Source organism: Mobula hypostoma, chromosome 23 (genome assembly GCF_963921235.1).
Source record: "Mobula hypostoma chromosome 23, sMobHyp1.1, whole genome shotgun sequence".
Lineage (NCBI taxonomy): Eukaryota > Metazoa > Chordata > Chondrichthyes > Myliobatiformes > Myliobatidae > Mobula > Mobula hypostoma.
Window position 1 is genome coordinate 13956296 of NC_086119.1, and position 20737 is coordinate 13977032.

The 20737-nt window shown below is 41.8% G+C and overlaps 1 protein-coding gene across 2 annotated transcripts in view; it reads left to right on the forward strand.

The window, feature by feature from the left end:
- Positions 1–20737, forward strand: part of LOC134336683 (small G protein signaling modulator 2-like) — a 292004-nt gene that overhangs the window by 36111 nt on the left and 235156 nt on the right. The window contains exon 2 of one of the 2 annotated variants that reach the window (XM_063031039.1): positions 9429–9504. In XM_063031039.1, coding sequence (XP_062887109.1) covers positions 9429–9504 — 76 coding nt within the window. Of the gene's footprint in view, positions 1–9426; positions 9505–20737 lie in introns of those variants that run through there. The other variant, XM_063031041.1, reaches the window with a different exon arrangement.

Sequence of the window (20737 nt, forward strand, 5' to 3'; positions counted from 1 at the left end):
CATGGCTTCAAGGTAAGGGGTGGGAAGTTCAAGGGGGATATTAGAGGAAGGTTTTTTACTCAGAGAGTGGTTGGTGCGTGGAATGCACTGCCTGAGTCAATGGTGGAGGCAGATACACTAGTGAAGTTTAAGAGACTACTAGACAGGTATATGGAGGAATCTAAGGTGGGGGCTTATATGGGAGGCAGGGTTTGAGGGTCGGCACAACATTGTGGGCTGAAGGGCCTGTACTGTGCTGTACTATTCTACGTTCTATGTAATCAGCTGTTGGTATCATTCCAAGAAAAACAAAGCAGGTGAGTGCATGTATTTGAGAAGGGTGGACACCACCATCTTGGGGTGCTGGGTTCCCTAAAAAGCTGTGTAAAATTTGAAGGTTTTTCCCTGAATATCTCATGTATGTTGACATAAACCTCCAGTAAACCTTGTATCCTTTTGCCATTAGCAGTTGTTTGCTGATCCCAGTGGGTGATACTAACGTTGCTATCAGTATTCTCTGACTTTTACTCAGAAGGTGGTATATTGTCCCAGTGTGCATAGGTTTTAGTACAGAAAGGCCAGTGAACTAATAATAATTAGTTTGACTTTAATTACAGAATCATTGAGTATCTTTTTTTTTCGCAAATATGTTTCCGTGAACTGATCCACAGTCTGTGATAGCGCACTTAGAATAATTATGTTCAAGGCTTGTATCACGACAAATCAAATAGGGCTCTGATTGTAAAAGATCTTAGAAACCTTTTGATGAAGTGTGTTCCTGCACCTGCCCGTTAATATCCAAGGCAAATATTGGCATTTCTTTATTATTTTACTGCTGTTTAGTTCTGCATTGCCTTGTATTTGCCAGCAATTCAATGCCTGCTGCAAACTTTTGATATCGTAGAAGCCGGGGAGCATAGGAAAGTGAGGAGAGACTTCAGGCGTACAAAACTATAAGGGGTAAATGCAAGCAAGCTTTTTCCACTTGGATTGGGTGAAGGCTAGAACTAGAGATTATGGGTTATGTGTGAAAGGTTTAAGCCAGGGGTTCCCAACCTTTTCTTTTAAATACTATGGCTCCCTGCCATTAACCGAGGGGTCCATGGATCGCAGGTTGGGAACCCCTGGTTTAAGGGGAGTATGAGGGGAAGCTTCTTCACTCAGAGGGTGGTGAGAGCAGGATCAAATTCAGCACTTAAGATAAATTTGGATAGGTATGTAGATGAGAGGGGTATGGAGATCTATGATCTGGGTTCAGGTCAATGGGACAAGGCAGACTGATAGGCTGACCGAGGGGCCTGCTTCTGTGTTGTCGTGTTCTATGACTCTAAATGAAAGGACACCAATTTAAACCAGCCCCACTTCACTTCACATTGCGCACACTCGCAATTTATCTGGGAGTTCGAGTACATTTGAACAGCATGGTGATAAAAGGAATTCATTAGAACTCTTATCATGTTGTTCAATTGCTGTTGGTTTCATCATGAGTTTGCAACAAGTCATAATCTTCATTGCCGCCTTCCCTGACAACTTCATAAGATTGTGACTCATTGAGGCTGCTCATCGATCCATTAAGATCGTGGCCCAACTGATTTTTGGCTTCCTTTTTTGTCAGGTTTCCTCATAACACCCGATTTCCCCTGTGGTTTTTAAAAAAAAATGTCTTTTCCTTGAATGTACCAAATAGCTTGGAATCTACAACATTTAGGGTTGAGAGTTCCAAGATTCACAACCCTCCAAGAGAAATTCCCCTTGCTGTTTTTCATAGAACATAGAATATTACAACACCACACAAACCCTTTGATCCACAATGTTGTGCCAATCTTTTAATCTATTCTAAGATCAATCAGGCCCTTCCCTTCTATATAGCTCTCCATTATTCTATTATGTATTCATGTACCTATTTAAGAATTTCTTAATATCTCTAACATATCTGCCTGTAACACCACCTCTGGCAGGGCATTCCAAGCAGCTACCAGTCCGTGTTTTTTAAAAAAAAACAACTTGCCCTTGACATTCTACGCCCCCACCCCCATACCTTCCTCCAATCACTTAAAAAATATGACCCCCAGGTATAGCCATTTCCACCCTGGGGAAAAAGTCTCTGGCTGTCCACTCAATTTATGCTTCTTATCATCTTGAACACCACTGTCAAATCACCTCTCATCTTCTTTCACTCCAAAGAGAAAGGCTCTAGTTTCCTCAACCTATCCTCACTGTACAGGTTCTCTAATCCAGGCAGCATCCTGATAATTCTCCTCTGCACCCTCTCTAAAGCTTGTGAAGTTGTCTGTCTGGCAGGTGGTATTTGGCTTGCCTGATGTGATGGCATCACTACACCTCCTGAACCTCTGTCTTGTGCCACGAGGGTTTGTTTCCTCTTTCTGTTTACACTCTGCTCCCCGATGGACCCAAAGGTACCTGTACATCTGTGGATTTGGCTTCCTCATGCCTATATTCTGCAGTCACCTGTCTACTGCTGTAGCCTGAGGCAATTTTTTTCTCCTGCTTAATGTCATAGTCTGGCACGGGAACAATGCAGAGCATTGGAAAAAGCTGCAGAGTGTTGTAAACTCAACCAGCTCCATCATGGGCACTAGTCCCTCCACTGTTGAGGACATCTTCAAAAGACGATTCCTCAAACAGGTGGCATCCATTATGAAGGGCCACCACCGCCCAGAATATGCCCTCTTCTCATTACTACCATCAGAGAGGAGGTACAGGAGCCTGATGGTGCACACTCAGTGTTCTTTGGAACAACTTCTTCCTCTCCACCATCAAATTTCTGAATGGTCCATGAACACTACCTCGCCATTTTTGCTCTTTTTTTTTGCACTACTTATTTTTTATATATTTCATTATATATAACTTATAGTATATATTGCATATTGCACTGTTCCGCCGCTGCAGAACAACAAATTTCATGAAAATAAACCTATTCTGATTCAGAAATTTGAAACCACCTTTGGCTTCTGTCATTACCTGCATGCCATATCCCTGCCCCTATTGCTCTCCACGGCAGTGCGGTCCTCATTTCTGAAAGCTCTCTACTCATCCAGTTAATTGTCTGCAGCATTTTTCCCCTCCTTCCCAACCTTGCTACATTGTAGTAATCATCCATGCCTTCACCTCAGTAGTTCTGTTGCATTAGCTCCAAGTCTGTTTCTTCCACAGATATCCACTCCTTTGGGATTTTGCGTCCACATGGGTAGTTGTATCAACCCACTTCCTCATTTTCTTCAGTTACCAAGTGTACCAGATAATAACAGCCATAGATCAAGTGGATGGCCAGACTTTTTCCCAGGATAGAAATGGTTAATAATAAGGAGCATAGTTTTAATGCGATTGGAGAAAAGTATTGTAGGAGAGGGAGGGGGAAACGTCAGAGATAAGTTTGCTTACATAAAGAGTGCTGGGTACATGGGGGTGGTGGTAGACGCACTCGCATTAGGGATATTTAAGATGCTCGCAGATAGGCACTTGGATGATTTAAAAAATGGTGGGCCATGTATGAGGGAAGGGTTAGATTGATCTTAGAGTAGGTATAAGGTTGACACAACATCATGGGCTGAAGGTGCCTGTACTGGGCTGTTATGTTCTATGTTGTATGATGTATCTCTGCCCAAGTGCTTTAATATCAACATTCTTTCTTTCTTCCTCTCAGAATCTCCCTACACCTCTTTTCTGTTCTCTGTCTACTTTACCCATTTCATTCTGCCTTGCATTCCCCTCACTCTTTTGATATTGAGACACAATTTCCTCCTAGTTCACTGTTCCTCTCTAGTTCTCTGAAACTTGTCATACTTTTTATCATCATTGCCTCAAGACAGTAAAAGGGACTAATTAGAACGGTTGTTATGTTGTTCAAATGCTGTTGGTTAACTGACACCTAGTACAGGTTGAGCACCCCTTATATGAAATTCCAAAATCCGCAAACCTCTGAAGTCCAAAAGTTTTTTGAGTGCTAAATTGATGTCACAAATGGGAAATTCCACAAGGCACTGGGAAGACTCCCAGGTGATGCACAGGTTTCTGTGCACCACAGACAGTTCTGAGAAGTCACCCCACATATGTAATGAAAAATAGAAAAATGCTGCATAAAGCAAAAAAAGGAAGATCTAGAGTATGTATTGAAAGAGTGGATTTGTCAGCATCAGAGTGAATCAGAATCGGATTGAACATCACCGGCATATGTAACAGTTTCTTCCCCCAAGTCATTCAGACTCCTCAATACCCAGAGCCTGGACTGACACCATCCCACTGCCCTCTGCTGTGCATATTCTCTTGTTTATTATTTATTGTAATGCCCGCACTGTTTTGTGCACTTTATGCAGTCCTGGGTAGGTCTGTAGTCTAGTGGAGTTTTGTGTTGTTTTACGTAATTCAGTGTAGTTTTTGTATTGTTCATATAGCACCATGGTCCTGAAAAACGTCGTTTCGTTTTTGCTGTGTGTTGTACCAGCAGTTATGGTCGAAATGACAATAAAAAGTGACTTGACTTGATATGTTGAAATTTGATAACTTGTGCCACTTAACAGTAGGCCATTCATGAAGCAAGCAAAAATCTATCACGGTAAGCTGAAAATTGAAAGTAATTGTGAATATTCAGTAGGCTGGTTGCAGAAATTTACGAAAAGGCACGGCATTAAATTTTATCGCTGTCAGCCTTGGCAAAAGGCTAATGTTTCCCACAGAGATGGCCACTACCACCCTCAGACCAGATTTGGTCTTGTGGTCCAGCAGTCTGAAGGCTGTGGTAATCTCGGAGCTCACAGGGCCCTGGGACGACGCCGTCTGCGAGGCGTATGAGCAGAAACGTGTGAGATACGCTGAGCTGGCCGCAGGGACTAAGCAGTGTGGATGGAAGGTGCGGATTTTCCCAGTAGAGGTTGGCACAGGGGATTTGTGGCTACTTCTGTGGTCAGATTGCTGAAGGGACTAGGAGTCCGAGGCCAGGGCCAGCGGCAAGCTTATTAAAGAACTCTTGGTGGTAGCTAAATGAAGCAGCCGCTGGTTATGGATGGAGAGGAGTGACAGCAGCTGGGCCCTAAAATGACCCATGGGTGGCCAGATGTGAACCTGGGTCACTGGGTTGCACTGTTGAGCCCTCTGGAGATGTAGTGGGCTTAAAAAGATGAAACATTTAAGAAAGGGGGTGCCCACCTGATGACCCCCGGGAAGCATCTGCCACCCACCAAGCCCCACCTCAAGATCTCCATGCTGCTACCCGAGTTAGGATCTGCTCATCAAAGGGATTGAAGCATCTAGTCCTATGAACTTGAACAAATTAAAGATTTGTGGTGATGGTGTCTGCTGAACGTGAAGCAGCTGAGAAATTCATTGATGAGTTTGCCAAGATCGATGCTAATGAAAATCCAACACACTGAATGGCTACACCGGTACATATGTGTGATGAACAAGTGTAAGATGAAGACTGTTTACCAGAAGAACACAAAATTCAGAGTTGGGAATGATGGTCTCTGACTGTCCTGCTGGGTGGCCAAGGTAGCGATAGCTATTAAAAACGTGATATAAAACTATCATTATGGTATATGCATAAAGCTGTATATGTAATGTAAATGGATTTTGGTCCTATCCCCAAGGTATCTGATTATATAGATGCAAGTGGTCCAAACACTGCAAGACTTTCAGCCACGAGTATTTAGGATAAGGGGTATTCAACCTATAAACCATGAATTTACAACTTTCCATAATCTTCATTGCTCCCCTGCCCAAGAACTTCACAAGATGCTACAGTTTGTATTTTTTGTATTTGCACAGTTTGTCTTCATTGGTTGTTTGTGTGAAGCTTTTCATTGAATCTATTGTATTTCTCTGCATCTACTGTGAATGCCTACAAGAAAATGAATTTTGGGGTTGTGCATGGTGCCATCTGCGTTCTTTGATAAATTTACTTTGAACTTTCAGAATTAGAAGCAAGACTAATGTCTCAACCATTCAGTAAGATCATGGCCCAATTGATTTGTGATCAAGAAATGCCAACTTCTGCTCTGCTGGCTAATAGAGGGGTATGCTTCTCTTCTTTTCTCTCTTTGCTAATATTCAGCCTGAAGATATCTTCAGCACTGAGTCATGCAGGGATCTGGATTTAGAGAACAAGGAGTTATCAGTAATTCGCCCTTTCTGTCTGGGTTCCTACAACATTGACACAAAGCAGAGAAGGGCGATATTCCATGTGAAAGGAGTAGGTAAATCGGAAAATGTCACAAATGCTGGAAAGGTATTGAGAGCTTTGGCTGAGGCTTATTCTGTTGTATTTATTTCTCCAGAGTTTTATTAAAATTGTACTTTACATGAAAGCTGAGTTTAATTTAAAGATGCTAAGTGTAGAGGAGCTTTCATTGTCAAGCACTATCTGCCACAACAATAATTGGATTGAAATTGTAGTGTGGCAGGAAGCACAAAGCCTTAAATTCCCATTGACACTTTTGTTATCGTGCACTGTAGGATTTCAACCCAATGTTTACATCAAGCAAGGTATTTCGGATTATTTTACCAACAGGAGAAACCCTTAGTACAATCGACCATGAGCTGAGGAAAAAAAGATTATTTCTAATTATCTGTCAGAGATGGGGTTTCTCATTTCCAACAGTCTATGCTTTCTCAATAGTTGTGCTGCTAATAATTAGAAGGAAATTTATATTGTATATTATTTACAGCACAGTGTGTTTATTTAGAAATACAATGCGGAAGAGGCACTTTCAGCTAATGAGCCATGCTGCCCAGCAAACCATCTATTTAACCCTAGTCTAATCACAAGACAATTTGCAATGACCAATTAACTTACTAACTAGCAAGTCTTTGGACTGTGGGAGGAAACCAGAGCATTTGGAGGAAACCCACACAGTCATGTGAAACATACAAATTCCTTACAGATGACGTCAGAATTGAGCTCTGAACTTCAACACTCAGCTCAAGGTAATACAGCTCAGTATTAGACTTGCACTAACCACCACAGTACTGTGTTGCCCTACTTCACCAGCCATGTACAATTGAAGCAGGACTTCCTCACCCTTTCCAACTAAAGCTTGTGTATTGTCAGAGCGGCGTCTTCCCTCCACCATCAGATTTGTGAACACTTCCTTAGTACAAACACGAGAAGTCCTGATGAAGGGTCTCAGCCTGAAACGTTGACTGTTTACTCTTTTGCATGATGCTGCCTGGCCTGCTGAGTTCCTCCAGGATTTTGTGTGTATTTCTTGGACTTCCAGCATCTGCTGATTTTTGTACTAAAAAATGTCCATTCTCCTCTCCTATCAGATTCTCTCTATTCCCACCCGTGACCTTTCCCACCATCTGGAATCACCTATCGCCTTCTAGGTAGCCCCTCTCCCACCTTTTAATTCAGGCATCTTTACCCTTCCCTTTCAGTCCAGATGAAGGGTCTCGGCCCGAAACGTCAGCTGTCAACTCTTTTCTATAGATGCTGCCAGGCTCTCCGAGTTTCTCCAGCATGTTGTGTGTGACAATTTTCAGTATATTTTTATTCCCATTTCTTTGTGCACTGTTTATTTAATTTATTTTTTAATATGTACTTATAATAGTTTTTATTATGTACTGCTGCCACAAAGCAACAAATTTTTTGACGTATACTGGAGATATTAAATCTGATTCTAACTGGTGATATTAAATCTGATTCTAACTTGGGTTCTACCAGTCTTAATGGCAGTGTGTTCTGGATCATAACTGCTCTAAAGTGCACATGCATTACAATATTTTGTTGACACTATGTTCAACATAAATTTAGCAATGCAAGGTCAGTTATTAATGTGACTTATTCAGTATTTCTACAACCATCTTAAACTATTTGGCCTTGATGTGTGTTTAAAAGGAGTATTTGATTCTGTTGGATTGCCCAGGTGCTTTTTCAAAAGCTAAGCCATTTGTTTCTCCCCAAGCTTTTGGACAAATGAGCATCTTGCAGGGAATATGTCCAGGGATCCTGCCAGAACATGACTGATAGCTGCAGTTACGTGGGTGTTTTTAGCTGTGAAATGCACTCTGCAACCTACAGCCTCACTAACTATACATGCAGTTATTTTTAAATATGTGTGGTTTGTACTCAAATCTACGTTCTACAGATATTAGGTAACTTCCATGAATTTTAAAATTGCATAGTCAATTTTCAGATGGTATGCGTGCCCTGAACATGTTTTGATATATGGTTTGAGCAACAAGAAATTTAAAGAGCAGATTCTATCTTGCACTGTTGGCTAAGTGGTTTTGCCATTCCAGTCTAATAATACAATTTTCTTAAAAAATGAGCCTGTCCTCTATTAAAGCAATATATTTGTCATACATTATATTTATTGTTTATCATGGGGTATAATCCATGCCACTTCTTTGGCCTATCACAGAGTAATGCTAATTGTGTTCCATTTCTATTCCCTGCAACAACAAGCCATAATTTCAGTCATCCTCCATTCATTTAGAAATCACTTTGTTCAGAAAAAGTATATTGCTATGTATTAAAATAGCAAAGAGATCTCAAACCTCAGACACTTGGGACCAGCCTTAGAGCAGTCTGAAGAACTAACTCCAATTTAGGCAACCACAACAGAACATCCACTGGACAAAATTATTTAAGGAAATTGTCAGTGATTGGGGGAAAAAAACAATGAGCATTAATTTCTGAAGTATCCTTCAATAGCTTGAAATATTCTAATATATGTTATAGTTGATGGAATGTTAGCAGCATAGTGGCACAGTTAGTAGAGCTGCTATCTCATGACCCCAGGGATCAGGTCCAAACATGACAGTGGACATCGTATGAATTGTAGCAAACGGAGGCTAGACAACCTCCCCCACTGTGTCCTGAGCTAACAGAAAAGAAACTAATCATTTGATCAATATTTTTACACAGTGGCCAATTTATTAGCTGCAGGAGTGGAACCCAGCGTGGTCTTTTGCTGCTGTAGCCCATTAACTCCAAGGTTGATGTATTGTGCATTCAGAGATGCTCCTCTGGACACCACTGGTGTAACATGTGGTTATTTGCATTACTGTTATCAGGTTGAGCCAGTCTTGCCATTCTCCTCTGAACCCTCTCATGAGCAAGGGATTTTTGCCTACAGAACTGCCGTTCACTGGATTTTTTTTTGCACCATTCTCTGTAAGCTCTAGAGTTTGCTGTGCATGAAATCCCAGATCAGCGGTTTGAGATGATCAAACCATGTCCTCTGGTACCATGATCAATCACATTTCTTCCCCATTTTGATGTTCGTTCTGAACAACAGCTGAACCTCTCGACCATGCCTGCATGCTTTAATGCATGGAGTTGCTGCCACAAGATTGACTGATTAATTATTCACATTAATGAGCACAGGTGTACCTAATAAAGTGGCCACTGAGTGTATATAATACAATAAACTTGCCCTTTGAAAAGCTATCCTAAGGTTTATAATGAATGTATTTTATTTCCATTGCAGGTGAAGCAAATTATGGAAGAAGCTGTCACCAGGAAGTTTGTTCATGAAGACAGCAGCCACATCATTGGCTTGTGTAGTAAGTGGCATCGAAGCCAACTTGTCTGGCATTAAAAGTATAGGTTAAAGTAAATAATCGGATTAGGTGCATTATGGATGCAAGTGCATGTTTGCATTTGAATGTATATATTTTGTGTATGATTCTTAAACAATTCAATGAACTCAAGTAGTATTCTGGATGGCTGCAAACAGCACAAGAGGTCTTTCATTGCTGAGGCAGCGGGAGATATAAAATGATCTCAGGTGCTTTCGGGGCTTTTTGGCGGGATGCAATTATAGATATCTATTAGGCACTTGGCAGGGGCCAATAAAAAGAAGCAATGCGTAAACGGGGTGGCCATTGTTCAGGCTTGGGCGACAACATGCCTGGGCAAGCAAGTGGAGTTTCTAGTAACTTTTTCCCTTTATTAGTACATTGACAGTGCACTGAGAATGCGTCCGGAGATTTCCTTTGTATGAGATGCGGGAACTTTGGGAGACCTCCGGTCTCTCTGATAACTACATTGGCTGCAGCTTATAGGAACTGGAGCTGCAGTTGGATGACCTTCAGCTCGTACCGGAAAATGAGGAGGTGACAGATAGGAGTTGCAGGGAGGTAGTTAACCCTAAGCTGCAGGTACCTGGGTGTCACAAGAGAATAGGCAGCCAGTGCAGACTACCCCTTCAGCGATACCCCTCAATAATAAGTAAACTGCTTTGGATATTGCTTGTGGGGTTGGGGGTTGGCTGTGAAAGAGACATCCAGATAGTATGTTGCCTCCCAGGTGCCAAGGTCAGGGATGTCTTGAATCAGGTCCACTGCTAAAGGGAGAGTGTGAACAACCAGAAGTCATGGTACATAGTGGCACCAATGACATGGGTAGAAAAAGACAGGAAGGCCTGAAGAGAGATTTTCAGGGAGCTAGGTAGAAAGCTGGAAAGCAGGATCTCCAGGATAGTAACCTTTGGATTGAACTGTACAAAAAGGATGGGTTACACCTGCACCCAAGGGGGACCAATATCCTTGTGATCAGGTTTGCTAGGGCTGTTGGTGAGGGATTTGGCAGAGGGTGGGAATCAGAATGATAGGGCTGAGGATGGGATAGTTGATATGCCACTATAAGTCATGTGTCGTGAGACTGTGAGGAAGGACAGGCAGGTGTCAGGGCAAAATTGCAGTAAGTGGGATGAGTTAGTGTAACATGGGGCCAAAATCGAAAAGGACGAATGCAGTTATATTTGAATGCATGCAGTATACTGAATAAAGTAGATGATCTTGCAGCACAGTTAGAGATCAGCTGGTTTGATGTCGACATCACTGAATCATGTCTAAAAGAAAGTGATAGTTGTGAGCTTAACACAGAATGATACACTTTGTAACAAAAGGACAGGCAGGTTGGCAGAGGGGGTGGGGCGGCTCTGTTGGTAAAAAATGAAATCAAATCCTTAGAAAGAGGTGACACGAGATCGAAAGATGTAGAATCCTTGTGGGTAGAGTTAAGATACTGCAAGGGTACAAACTCCCTGATAGAAGTTACATACAGGTCTCCGAACAGTAGCCGGGATGTGGGCTACAAATTATAAAGGGAGATAGAAAAGGTGTGTGAAAAGGGCAATGCTGCGATAGTCGTGGAGGATTTCAATATTCTGGTAGATTGAGAAAATCAGGTTGGTGCTGGATTCGAAGGGAAGGGATTTGTATAATGCCTACCTATGAGATGCTGTTTTCGAGCAGCTAGTGGTTGAGCAGCTAGTGGTTGAGCTCACTAGGGGATGGCAGTTCTGGATTGAGTGTTATGTAAGGATCGAGATTTGATTAGGGAACTTAACGTAAAGGATCCCATAGGGGCCAGTGTTCATAATTTGATAGAATTCACCCTGCAGTTTGAGAAGGGGAAGCTAAAACTGCATGTATCTATATTACAGTGGAGTAAAGGAAATTACAGAGGCATGAGAAAGGAGCTGGCCTTGGTTGATTGGAAGGGTCAGTAGCAGGGATGACAGCAGAACAGCAATGGGGGAAATTTGGAAGGCACAAGAAAGATGCATCCCAAAGATGAAGTATCCTAAAGGGAGGAGGAGGAGGCAACCATGACTGACAAGGGAAGTCAAAGACAGTATGAAAGCAAAAGAGAGGTCATAAAATATCTCAAAATTTGTAGGAAGGTAAAGGATTGGGAAGCTTTTAAAAGCCAACAGGAGGCAGCTAAAAGCCATAAAGGCAGAAAAAAATAAGTATAAAGGTAACCTAGCCAATAATATAAAAGAGGATACAAAAAGTTTTTTCAGATGTGCAACCTGTAAAAGAGCAGAGGGTAAATACCAGACCACTGAAATATGACATTTTGGATGAAAGAATTGATGGTTTGTGGCCATGTTTGCGGACAATGCAAATATAGGTGGAGGGGAAGGTAGTGTTGAGGAAGCAAGGAGTCTGCAGAATGATGTGGACAGATTGGAAGAATGGGCAAAGAAGTGGCAGATGGAATAGAATGTAGTGAAGTGTATGGTCATGCAATTTGGTAGAAGGAATAAAGACATGGGCTGTTCTCTACTTGGGTAGAAAATTCGAAACTCAGCGGTACCAAGGGACTTGGGAACCCTCGTGTGGTTAACTTGTTGGTTGAGTCAGTGGTAAGGAAACCAAATGCAATGTTAGTATTCATTTTGAAAGGACTAGAACATAAAAGCTAACATGTAATGCTGAGACTTTATAAGACACTGGCCAGACTGCACTTGGAGTATTGTGAGCAGTTTTGGGCCCTTTTTCTAAGTAAGCATCTGCTTACATTGGAGATGATTCAAAGGAGGTTCACAAAAATGATTTCGGGATTGAAAGGCTTAGCATGTGAGGAGTGTTTGGCTTTGGACCTGTATTTGCTGGAGTACAGAAGAGTGGAGGAGGGGGAAAGGATCTTATTGAAACCTACCGAATGTTGAAAGGCCTAAATAGAGTAGATGTGGAGAAGATGTTTCCTATAATGGGGGAGGTCTAGAACTGGAAGGTACAGCCTCAGAATAGAGGGGCATCCGTTTAGAACAGAGATGAGGAGGAATTTCTTTAACCAAAGTGTGGTAAATCTGTGAGATTCATTGTCACAGGCGGTTGTGGAGGCCAAATCATTAAGTATATTTACAGCGGAGGTTGATGATGAGGTTCTTGATTAATAAGGATGTCAAAGGTTACAGGAGAAGACTTGATGAGCCAAATAGCCTGATTCTGCTCCTATATCTTATGGTCTTAATTCCTTTGAATCAAATCTTTATTGCCTCTGCAGTACATGGGAATATTTTTAACTTGAGTAGGAACTTGGCTCTGTGGAGGAAAAGTCCATAGAATGGATGTTAAACATGTGGCATTGGGAAGGTTAACAGAATAATGAAACAGTTGTTGGGCTGATGAGCCCCTACTCATTCCCATGTAGCTAACTAGTCAGCCAGGATGAAGTTGCTCATCTTTAGATAGTATTCTATCACTTCTCTGTGGCTGGCTGCTGTGAGTGTTGCAATGGCTCCTTAGAAAGCCCCCTTAAGTGTTTAGTTTATGGAGGATAATTGTATTTTCCCCTTCCCCACGGTGCCCAGGACTGCAATCTTGTCCTCACCAGATAATCATCACAAAGGAAAGATGCTGTTCTGTCCATGTTCAGCTTGATGGTGGTGGAGCATCACGCGGTGTGGACTAGGTTTCCTCTGAGAGTTCAGTGCTATCAAGGAACAGAAATTATGAATCGAAATGTTGAGGGTTTACTTATTAATTACGGAACTTTGTTGCTATTGCCTGTACAGTGGTGACTTTGCACCTCTGTTAAACCCACTGGGGTCAAAATCTAATAAAGTTCGAACAGTGATACAATTTTTGCATGTCCTACACGGTAGCTTCGTGGTTAGCACAACGCTTTACAGTACCAGCGACCCAGGTTCATTTCCTACTGCTGTCTGTAAGGTGCAAAGGTTCCTTTATTATCAAAGTATACAACTTTGAAATGTTCCACTTCACCAGGTAGCCGTGTAACCAAGAAAGAAAAGAGAAAGGAAAGGCAGCACAATCATCAACCCCCCCAAAACCCACCTCCCCACAAAAAAAATGAACAGATAAGGCACAGGCCACCAACCCCAATCCCCCCCCCCGCACAAAAACCAAGCAAAACAGATCGGGCACATCAACCCCCAAATCCCACTCCCCCACACAAAAAACAAACAAAAACCGAAGAGGCACATTGACCCCCCAAATCCTTCTTCCCACACAAAAACCGAGCAAAACGGGTTAGCCACATCGGGAGTCGGGTTTGTACATTCTCTCTGTGCCCACGTGGGTTTCGTCCCACAGTCCAAAGATGTTAATTGGTCCTTGTAAATTGTCCTGTGATTAGGCAAGGGTTAAATCGGGGGTTGCTGGACGGCACGGCTCAAAGGGTCAGAAAAGCCTATTCTGCGCTGTAGCCCAGTAAATAAAAAAATATATATAATTTATCTATTCTACTCTACTCCCCATACCTGCCGCCTTGAGATACAGTATATCATGATCCAAGTCTGATAAAACATACAGGCTTCTCAACACCCTACACAAGAAAACTGTAGTGCTGAGGCATGTGTCATTAAACATATTTTTGGGCTACTGCAGAGAGAGATACACACAAAACCATCTAAAATCCTCTGGCTTTCCTCGAGTATAACTTGTACGTTCTATAACGTAGCCAATAGTTGCCTTTTTGAATCTAACCTTTTTTGATTCTTGTCCTGACATCATTGTGAATGTAGATATTTGTGAATAAGACTAAGCAAAAGAATTGCAGCTGCTGAATTTGGCCTTGTCCTTGCAGTTCACATGATAAGCTAAGAATCATCTTTTTGTCGTGCCTCATTACAAGCACTTAGTGCTTATCTCCCAATCATGTTTCCTGGGACATTTCTGATTGACAATGGACTTGAGGGTGCCGAGCTTTAATGGCCATAATCAGCCACATGGTAGCTTGGCGGTTAGCCTAATGCTTAATAGCACCAGTGACTTGGGTTCAACTCCCACCACGGTCTGTAAGGAGTTTGTACATTCTCCCCATGACTGTGAGGGTTTCCTGTAAGGAGTTGTACGTTCCCTCTGTGTGACCGCATTAGTTTTCTCTGGAAGCTCTGGATTCTTCCCTCTTTCCAAAGATGTAGGGGCTGGTAGGTTAATTGGTCACAAGGGTGTAATTGTGCAGTCCTGTCTCATTGGGACAAAAGGGCCTGATAATGTGCTGTATCTCTAAATATCTTAAGCTCTGATTCTGAAGACTTGGGCTGCAACATTTCTGTCTGGCAGTGTACTCTCTCTAAGCTGACTGGGCACTCAGCAGGGCAGTGGCAAAGTGGGTGATGGTTATGATTGGTATAATAAATAGAAACATTAAAAAAATTGCAGAACAATACTGGTTGTTTCCAGAAATAGTTTAGCTGTGGAAAGTGGGTATTAAATTTCTAAGTGTGTCAACTTGTAAAGTTTTGAACTTAACCCCATGGAAGCATGTGTTTCATAATGAGCGAGTCTGATTCTGTCTACAATACAAGTCTGCTTATGCGACAAAGAGAAAGTTGTCTGTCTTCACAATCCGCTTTATATGCAGTAAAACTTGAGCAGTTGCCAAGAGCTCTCCAGGGCTGCCTCCTGCGACAAGTACAATTGTGATATAGCTGTGCAGATGCCCCTGATGCACTTGGAGCTAATTGAAGGAAATCACTGTACCATGGCCAACTGTTCCTCTCCATAAACGTTAAAGGAATTGATTTGGAGACGGAGAAGCGATTTGTCGTCTTCGGAAAAAACAGTACAAAGTGGCTTATTCATCTAGACAACAAAGGCATGGGAACAATGTTGTACCTCTATAGGACTCTAGCTGGAGCCCATCTGGAGTGCTCTATGCCACTCTGGGGGCTGTAGAGAGGATACACATCCTTAACGGGAATGTATCTCTATTTGGAACAGCTCTCCAAGATGTCTTACTGTGGAATTTATGTCAGAAATATTTGATAGATAAGGCTACTTCCTCAGAATACAGAATGAAAGGGGAGAGAAAAGTATCTTAAAATTAGACCAGGGTGAATTACCCCATAAGTTTTGAGATGATCAGTTTGCTTTCCTGATTTTTGTTTTTGTGTGTTAAACATAGACAGATGGAACTGGTTGCAGAACACAGAACAGTACAGCTCAGTACAGGCTCTTTGACCATGATGTTGTGCTGACCTTTTAACCTACTCCAAGATCAATCTAATCCTTCCCCTCTCCCACAGCCTTCCATTTTTCTATCATCCACATGCCAATCTAAAAGTCTGTTAAGTACCCCTAATATATTTGCCTCTGCCACTATCCCTAGCAGGGCATTCCACACACCCACGACTCTGTTTATATAATAAAAAAAAATTTACTTCTGAACACCCCTGCCCAATTCGATCTATGCCTGTTATCCATTGTCAAGATGAAGCCACACTCAGGTTGGAGAAACAACACCTTATATTCCGTCTGGGTAGCCTCCAACCTGATACCATGAACATTGACTTCTCTAACTTCCGTTAATGCCCCTCCTCCCCTTTGTACCCCATCTGTTGTTTATTTATTATTTTATTATTATTATTATATATTTTTTCTCCCTCTTTTTCTCCCTCTGTCCCTCTCACTATACTCCTTGCCCATCCTGTGGGCTTCCCCCCTCCCCCTTTTCTTTCTCCCTAGGCCTCCTGTCCCATGATCCTCTCATATCCCTTTTGCCAATCAACTGTCCAGCTCTTGGCTCCATCCCTCCCCCTCCTGTCTTCTCCTATCATTTTGGATCTCCTTTTCCCCCTCCAACTTTCAAATCTCTTACTAGCTCTTCTTTCAGTTAGTCCTGACGAAGATTCTCGGCCCGAAACGTCGACTGTACCTCTTCCTATAGATGCTGCCTGGCCTGCTGCGTTCACCAGCATTTTTTATGCGTGTTGCTATGCCTGTTATCATCCTGTTACACATGTATGAAGTCACCTCTCCTCTTCTTTTGCTCCAAAGAGAAAAGCCCTAGCTCAGTCAATCTATCCTCATAAGATATGCATCCTGCAAACTCTCCTCTGCATCCTCCAAAGCTTCCACATCCTTCCAATAATGAGGTGACCAGAACTAATCATGACATTCCAAGTGGGGTCTAACTGGAGTTTTAGTGAGCTGTAACATTACCTTGCAATCTAATCTGATTGGTTTGCGGAGATTATCTGACAGTTACAAACAGTTACAGTTGTAGTCGCAAACTTGCTCATAATGCTTGTATGTCATTTCTCTGCTACTTTTACTGGATATCAATGTCTGATGGTAAGTTCTGGATTTTGTATTCACAAACACGAGATTCTGCACATGTTGGACATCCAGAGCAACACACACATACAACTCTGGAGGAATTCAGCAAGTCAGGCAGCATCTATGGAGGGGAATAAATGCCCTGATGTTTTGGTCTGAGACCTGAAATCATCTGATGAAGGGTCATGGCCTGAGAATGGTCCGATTAAACCAGAAACCATGCAGTGAGCGTCAGTTCTGTGGGTGAAAACACCTTGTTAATGAGAGAGGTCAGAGGAGAATGGCCAGACTGGTTCAAACTGACAGGAAGGCGACAGTAACTCAAGTAACCACGCATCATAACAGTGGTGTGCAGAAGAGCATCCCTGAATGCATAGCACATCGAACCTGAAGTGGATGGGCTACAGGAGCAGAAGAACATACTGGGTTCCATTCCTGTACCTAATAAAGTAATCACTGAGTGTATATTAGGGTGGAAAACATATATCTATGCCTATGATCAGTGGATCATTTTGCATGACGTCTAGGTCAGATTTACTTTTTTCCTCTTCTTTTTCTTAGCTATCAGTAGCTTCAGAAGATGAGCAAAGTGGGTCAGGTTGGAAATCATATATACTTGCAATTGCTTATGTTTTCCATATGATGCAGCTGAAGAAGCAGAGCTGAAAGACGCAGCAAATGGGTTAAGCATTCCTCAAAAGGATTTATGAGAAGAACAAGCATGCTCACTGCATACAAACGTACAATTGACTTCGCAGTGGCAGGGACTTTGACAAGAGTGATTATTGTTCTTTCTCTCTCATTGCTGCCTGATCTGATGATATTACCAGAATTTTCTCTGTATTTTGATTTTTGGTTGATTTTTTTCATAACATTAGAAAAGGCAGTTGCCATCAAGCCCTGCACTGCCATTCAATAAGGGAGATTAAGACTAATTGGATATTGGTTTTGATATCTATTTTCCCTGTTTGGTGACTGGCATGGTGACAAAGCAGTTAGCGCAGTACTTCCTAGCAGTGACTGCAAGATTGGGGTTCATCTCCCACTGCTGTCTGTAAGGAGTCTGTGTGTTCTTCCCATGACCAAGTGGGCTTCCTCCGTGTGCTTCAGTTTCCTCCCACATTCCAAAAAAAATGATTGAGTTGGTGTTAGTGAGTCGTGGGGATGCTATGTTAGCACTGGAGGTGTGGCAACACTTGCAGGTACGATCCTTGATGAGTAGATTTGATGCAAAATGGGGCATTTCACTGTATGCTGCAATGTATTTGTGACAAACAAAATCTTTTTTTTGTCTCTCCCTGTAAATGCTCAACTCCTCTGTAATCTCAATGTCTTGTCAGTCTCCAGCTTGAGTATATTCAGTGGCTTTGCCTCTTCATCTGAAATGAGCGATCCCCTGTTTTGAAACTCATTGGCAGAACCAAATGAGGAGGCATCACCTCAGTGTTCACCATGTCAGTCCTGGCCAGAATCTTAAACCTCAGTAAGATGTTTCATTCATCTAATCTCCAAAAATTATACAGTAGGTCCATCTAAAATCCAATGTGTATAGGCTCATTCTCTCTTTGCACAATAACTCTCTTCATCACAGCAATCACCCTAATGAGCCTCCTTGGTATTGCCTCTGATGCAAGTATATCCATACTTGTACAGAGCCCAACCCTGCTCACAGCATTCCAGCTATGGTCTCCAGAACTTGCATTAGACCTACTTTTAGACCTAATTTGCTTGCAATAAATGTTAACATTCCTAATTACGTGCTGTACCTAATGCTAATCTTTTTTTTAATTGCATGCACTCGGACCGCTAAATTGCTTTGTACCACAACGTATTTTAGTCTCATTAAATTTAAATAATCTGCATTTTCATTTTTCCTCCTGAAGTAGATGCCTTAATGCTTCTCTCTTTCAAGCAGCTGGTTCTTTCTCTTGTCCCAGTAGATTCTTGCCAGTGGTTTTAAGCCCATAAATGTGATCAGCCCAAATGCTAGTTAAACTCTCCTCTGATGTTTTCACTAATAATTCTACTTCCACTGCAGTTTCTTGCAGGTTGCTATATTTTTTACACATCGTTAACCTCTCACTTCACCTAAACTGTTTTGCTAGTTATATTTGTTTCTCTCTATTTGCTCCCAATATCTCCTAGAGACGCCTAAATCCCCAGCATTGAGGACAACGTCAAAAGTCAATGCCTCCAAAAGGCAAGGTCCGTCATTAAGCACTCCTAACACCCAGGATGTTTTCTCTTATTACTACCATCAGGGAGGAAGTATTGAAGCCTGAAGACACACATTCAATATTTTAGAAACAGCTTCTACTGCACCACCATCAGATTTCTGAATGGACAATGAGCAAAACCCATGGACACTGCCTCACTATTTTTGTTCTCTTTTTTGCACTACGTATTTAATTTAGTAATTTTAATATGTATCTCAATTTAACTTGCAGTATTTTTTATGTATTGTACTGTACTGTACTGCTGCAAAAGAACAATTTTCAAAACTGTTATTAAACCTGATTCTGAAGCTGAGACATCTGCCTACATATTTAACCCCATATGAGCCCTATTCTTTTGATGTACTGCTGTGATACCCTGAATATCAATGTCCATGGAGTTGGTAACAGTATCATCACAAATACATTACGGTGCAGAACACTGGTCTGTTTCCCTGCAGTATTGGGTTTAATTCAATATATACATCAGAGGAACAAAAATCACATGCTGTTAATATTATACTCTTATCCTTTTAAATCAAAGCAAGTCGTCTGTCAAGATTTGGGAAGTGTGTAATTCTATTGTAAGTTTTATAAAGTGGAAATGGCCGGAATTAATACCTAAAGCGAATCTGTTAATGAGTGAGCACAGCTGCTGAGGTGATGGGTATATTTTGGACTTGCAAACAGCCGCCTCCTCATATTTTATAAAGATCTCCTTTTAAACACATCACAGGTTGGAGCAAAGTATGCCGATAGCAAGCAAAGAATTTTACACCAGCTTAAGGTCAACCAGGGAAAACCGAGCTCAGCCTTTTCACCAGCTGCCCAACTGTTATCCAAGGGATTCCCTAAAAGATGAGATTTAGGTAGGAAAAAATAGCAATTAAAATTGCAGATGCTGATGATCTGAAATTAAATCAGAAAATGTTGGAAATACTCAGCAGGTCAGATAACTGTGGTGGTGGGGGGGGAGGAAGGGGGAGAGGGACAATTAGGTTTAGATTCCATAAAACCTTTTAAAATCAAGGTTTGGCAGAAAGATTAGATTTACTGTCTAATTTCCAGGAGATTGAGCATAATGATCGAAGAAGACCGGTTTCTCTGCTTCTATCTGCACAGACATTGGGCCTGACCTGTGGACTCTTTCCAACACAACTTGGTTGTATTTCAGGGACAGTAGAGCACAGTGAGAAGGAAGGTGAATTGTATCAGTGAGGTTGCATAGATAGATGGCATCATGGTGGTACAATGAGTCAAGTTCAAGGAATGATATTAGTGTGAGGACAAATGTCTTGAAGCCAGTTTACTTAGGCATGTAGATCTGGGAAAGTTTGGGATTGGTTTGACTGCTTTGTTTGTGTTTAAGTTAGTAAAATACAAGATATAGGCCTTTCTAATTTGTGGCTAGGCGGGACAGCAGAGAAATCAGACTAAGAGCTGATAGAGGTGTGGACTGAGATTTTAACTGGAAGGGAGAAACAGCACAAACAGGTGATGGAGCTGGAAGAAAATAGTTTTGGTGACAAAATGCATCTTTGGCTCAAACAGTATATTAGCAGTGTCACTATTGGCTACAAGGTGACTGCCACGTAGGTGCTCAGGAAGTCGGTTTACTTTGGTTGAATAGCAGGGAAAGTTTCATTCTTTTTGGTCTTGAATATCAAATCTTTAGATGAAGGGGCCAACAATGCCCTTAGGACTAAAATAGATAATGAAACGTAATTTTTATTCACTCTGGATTTTTAAAATGTCATTCC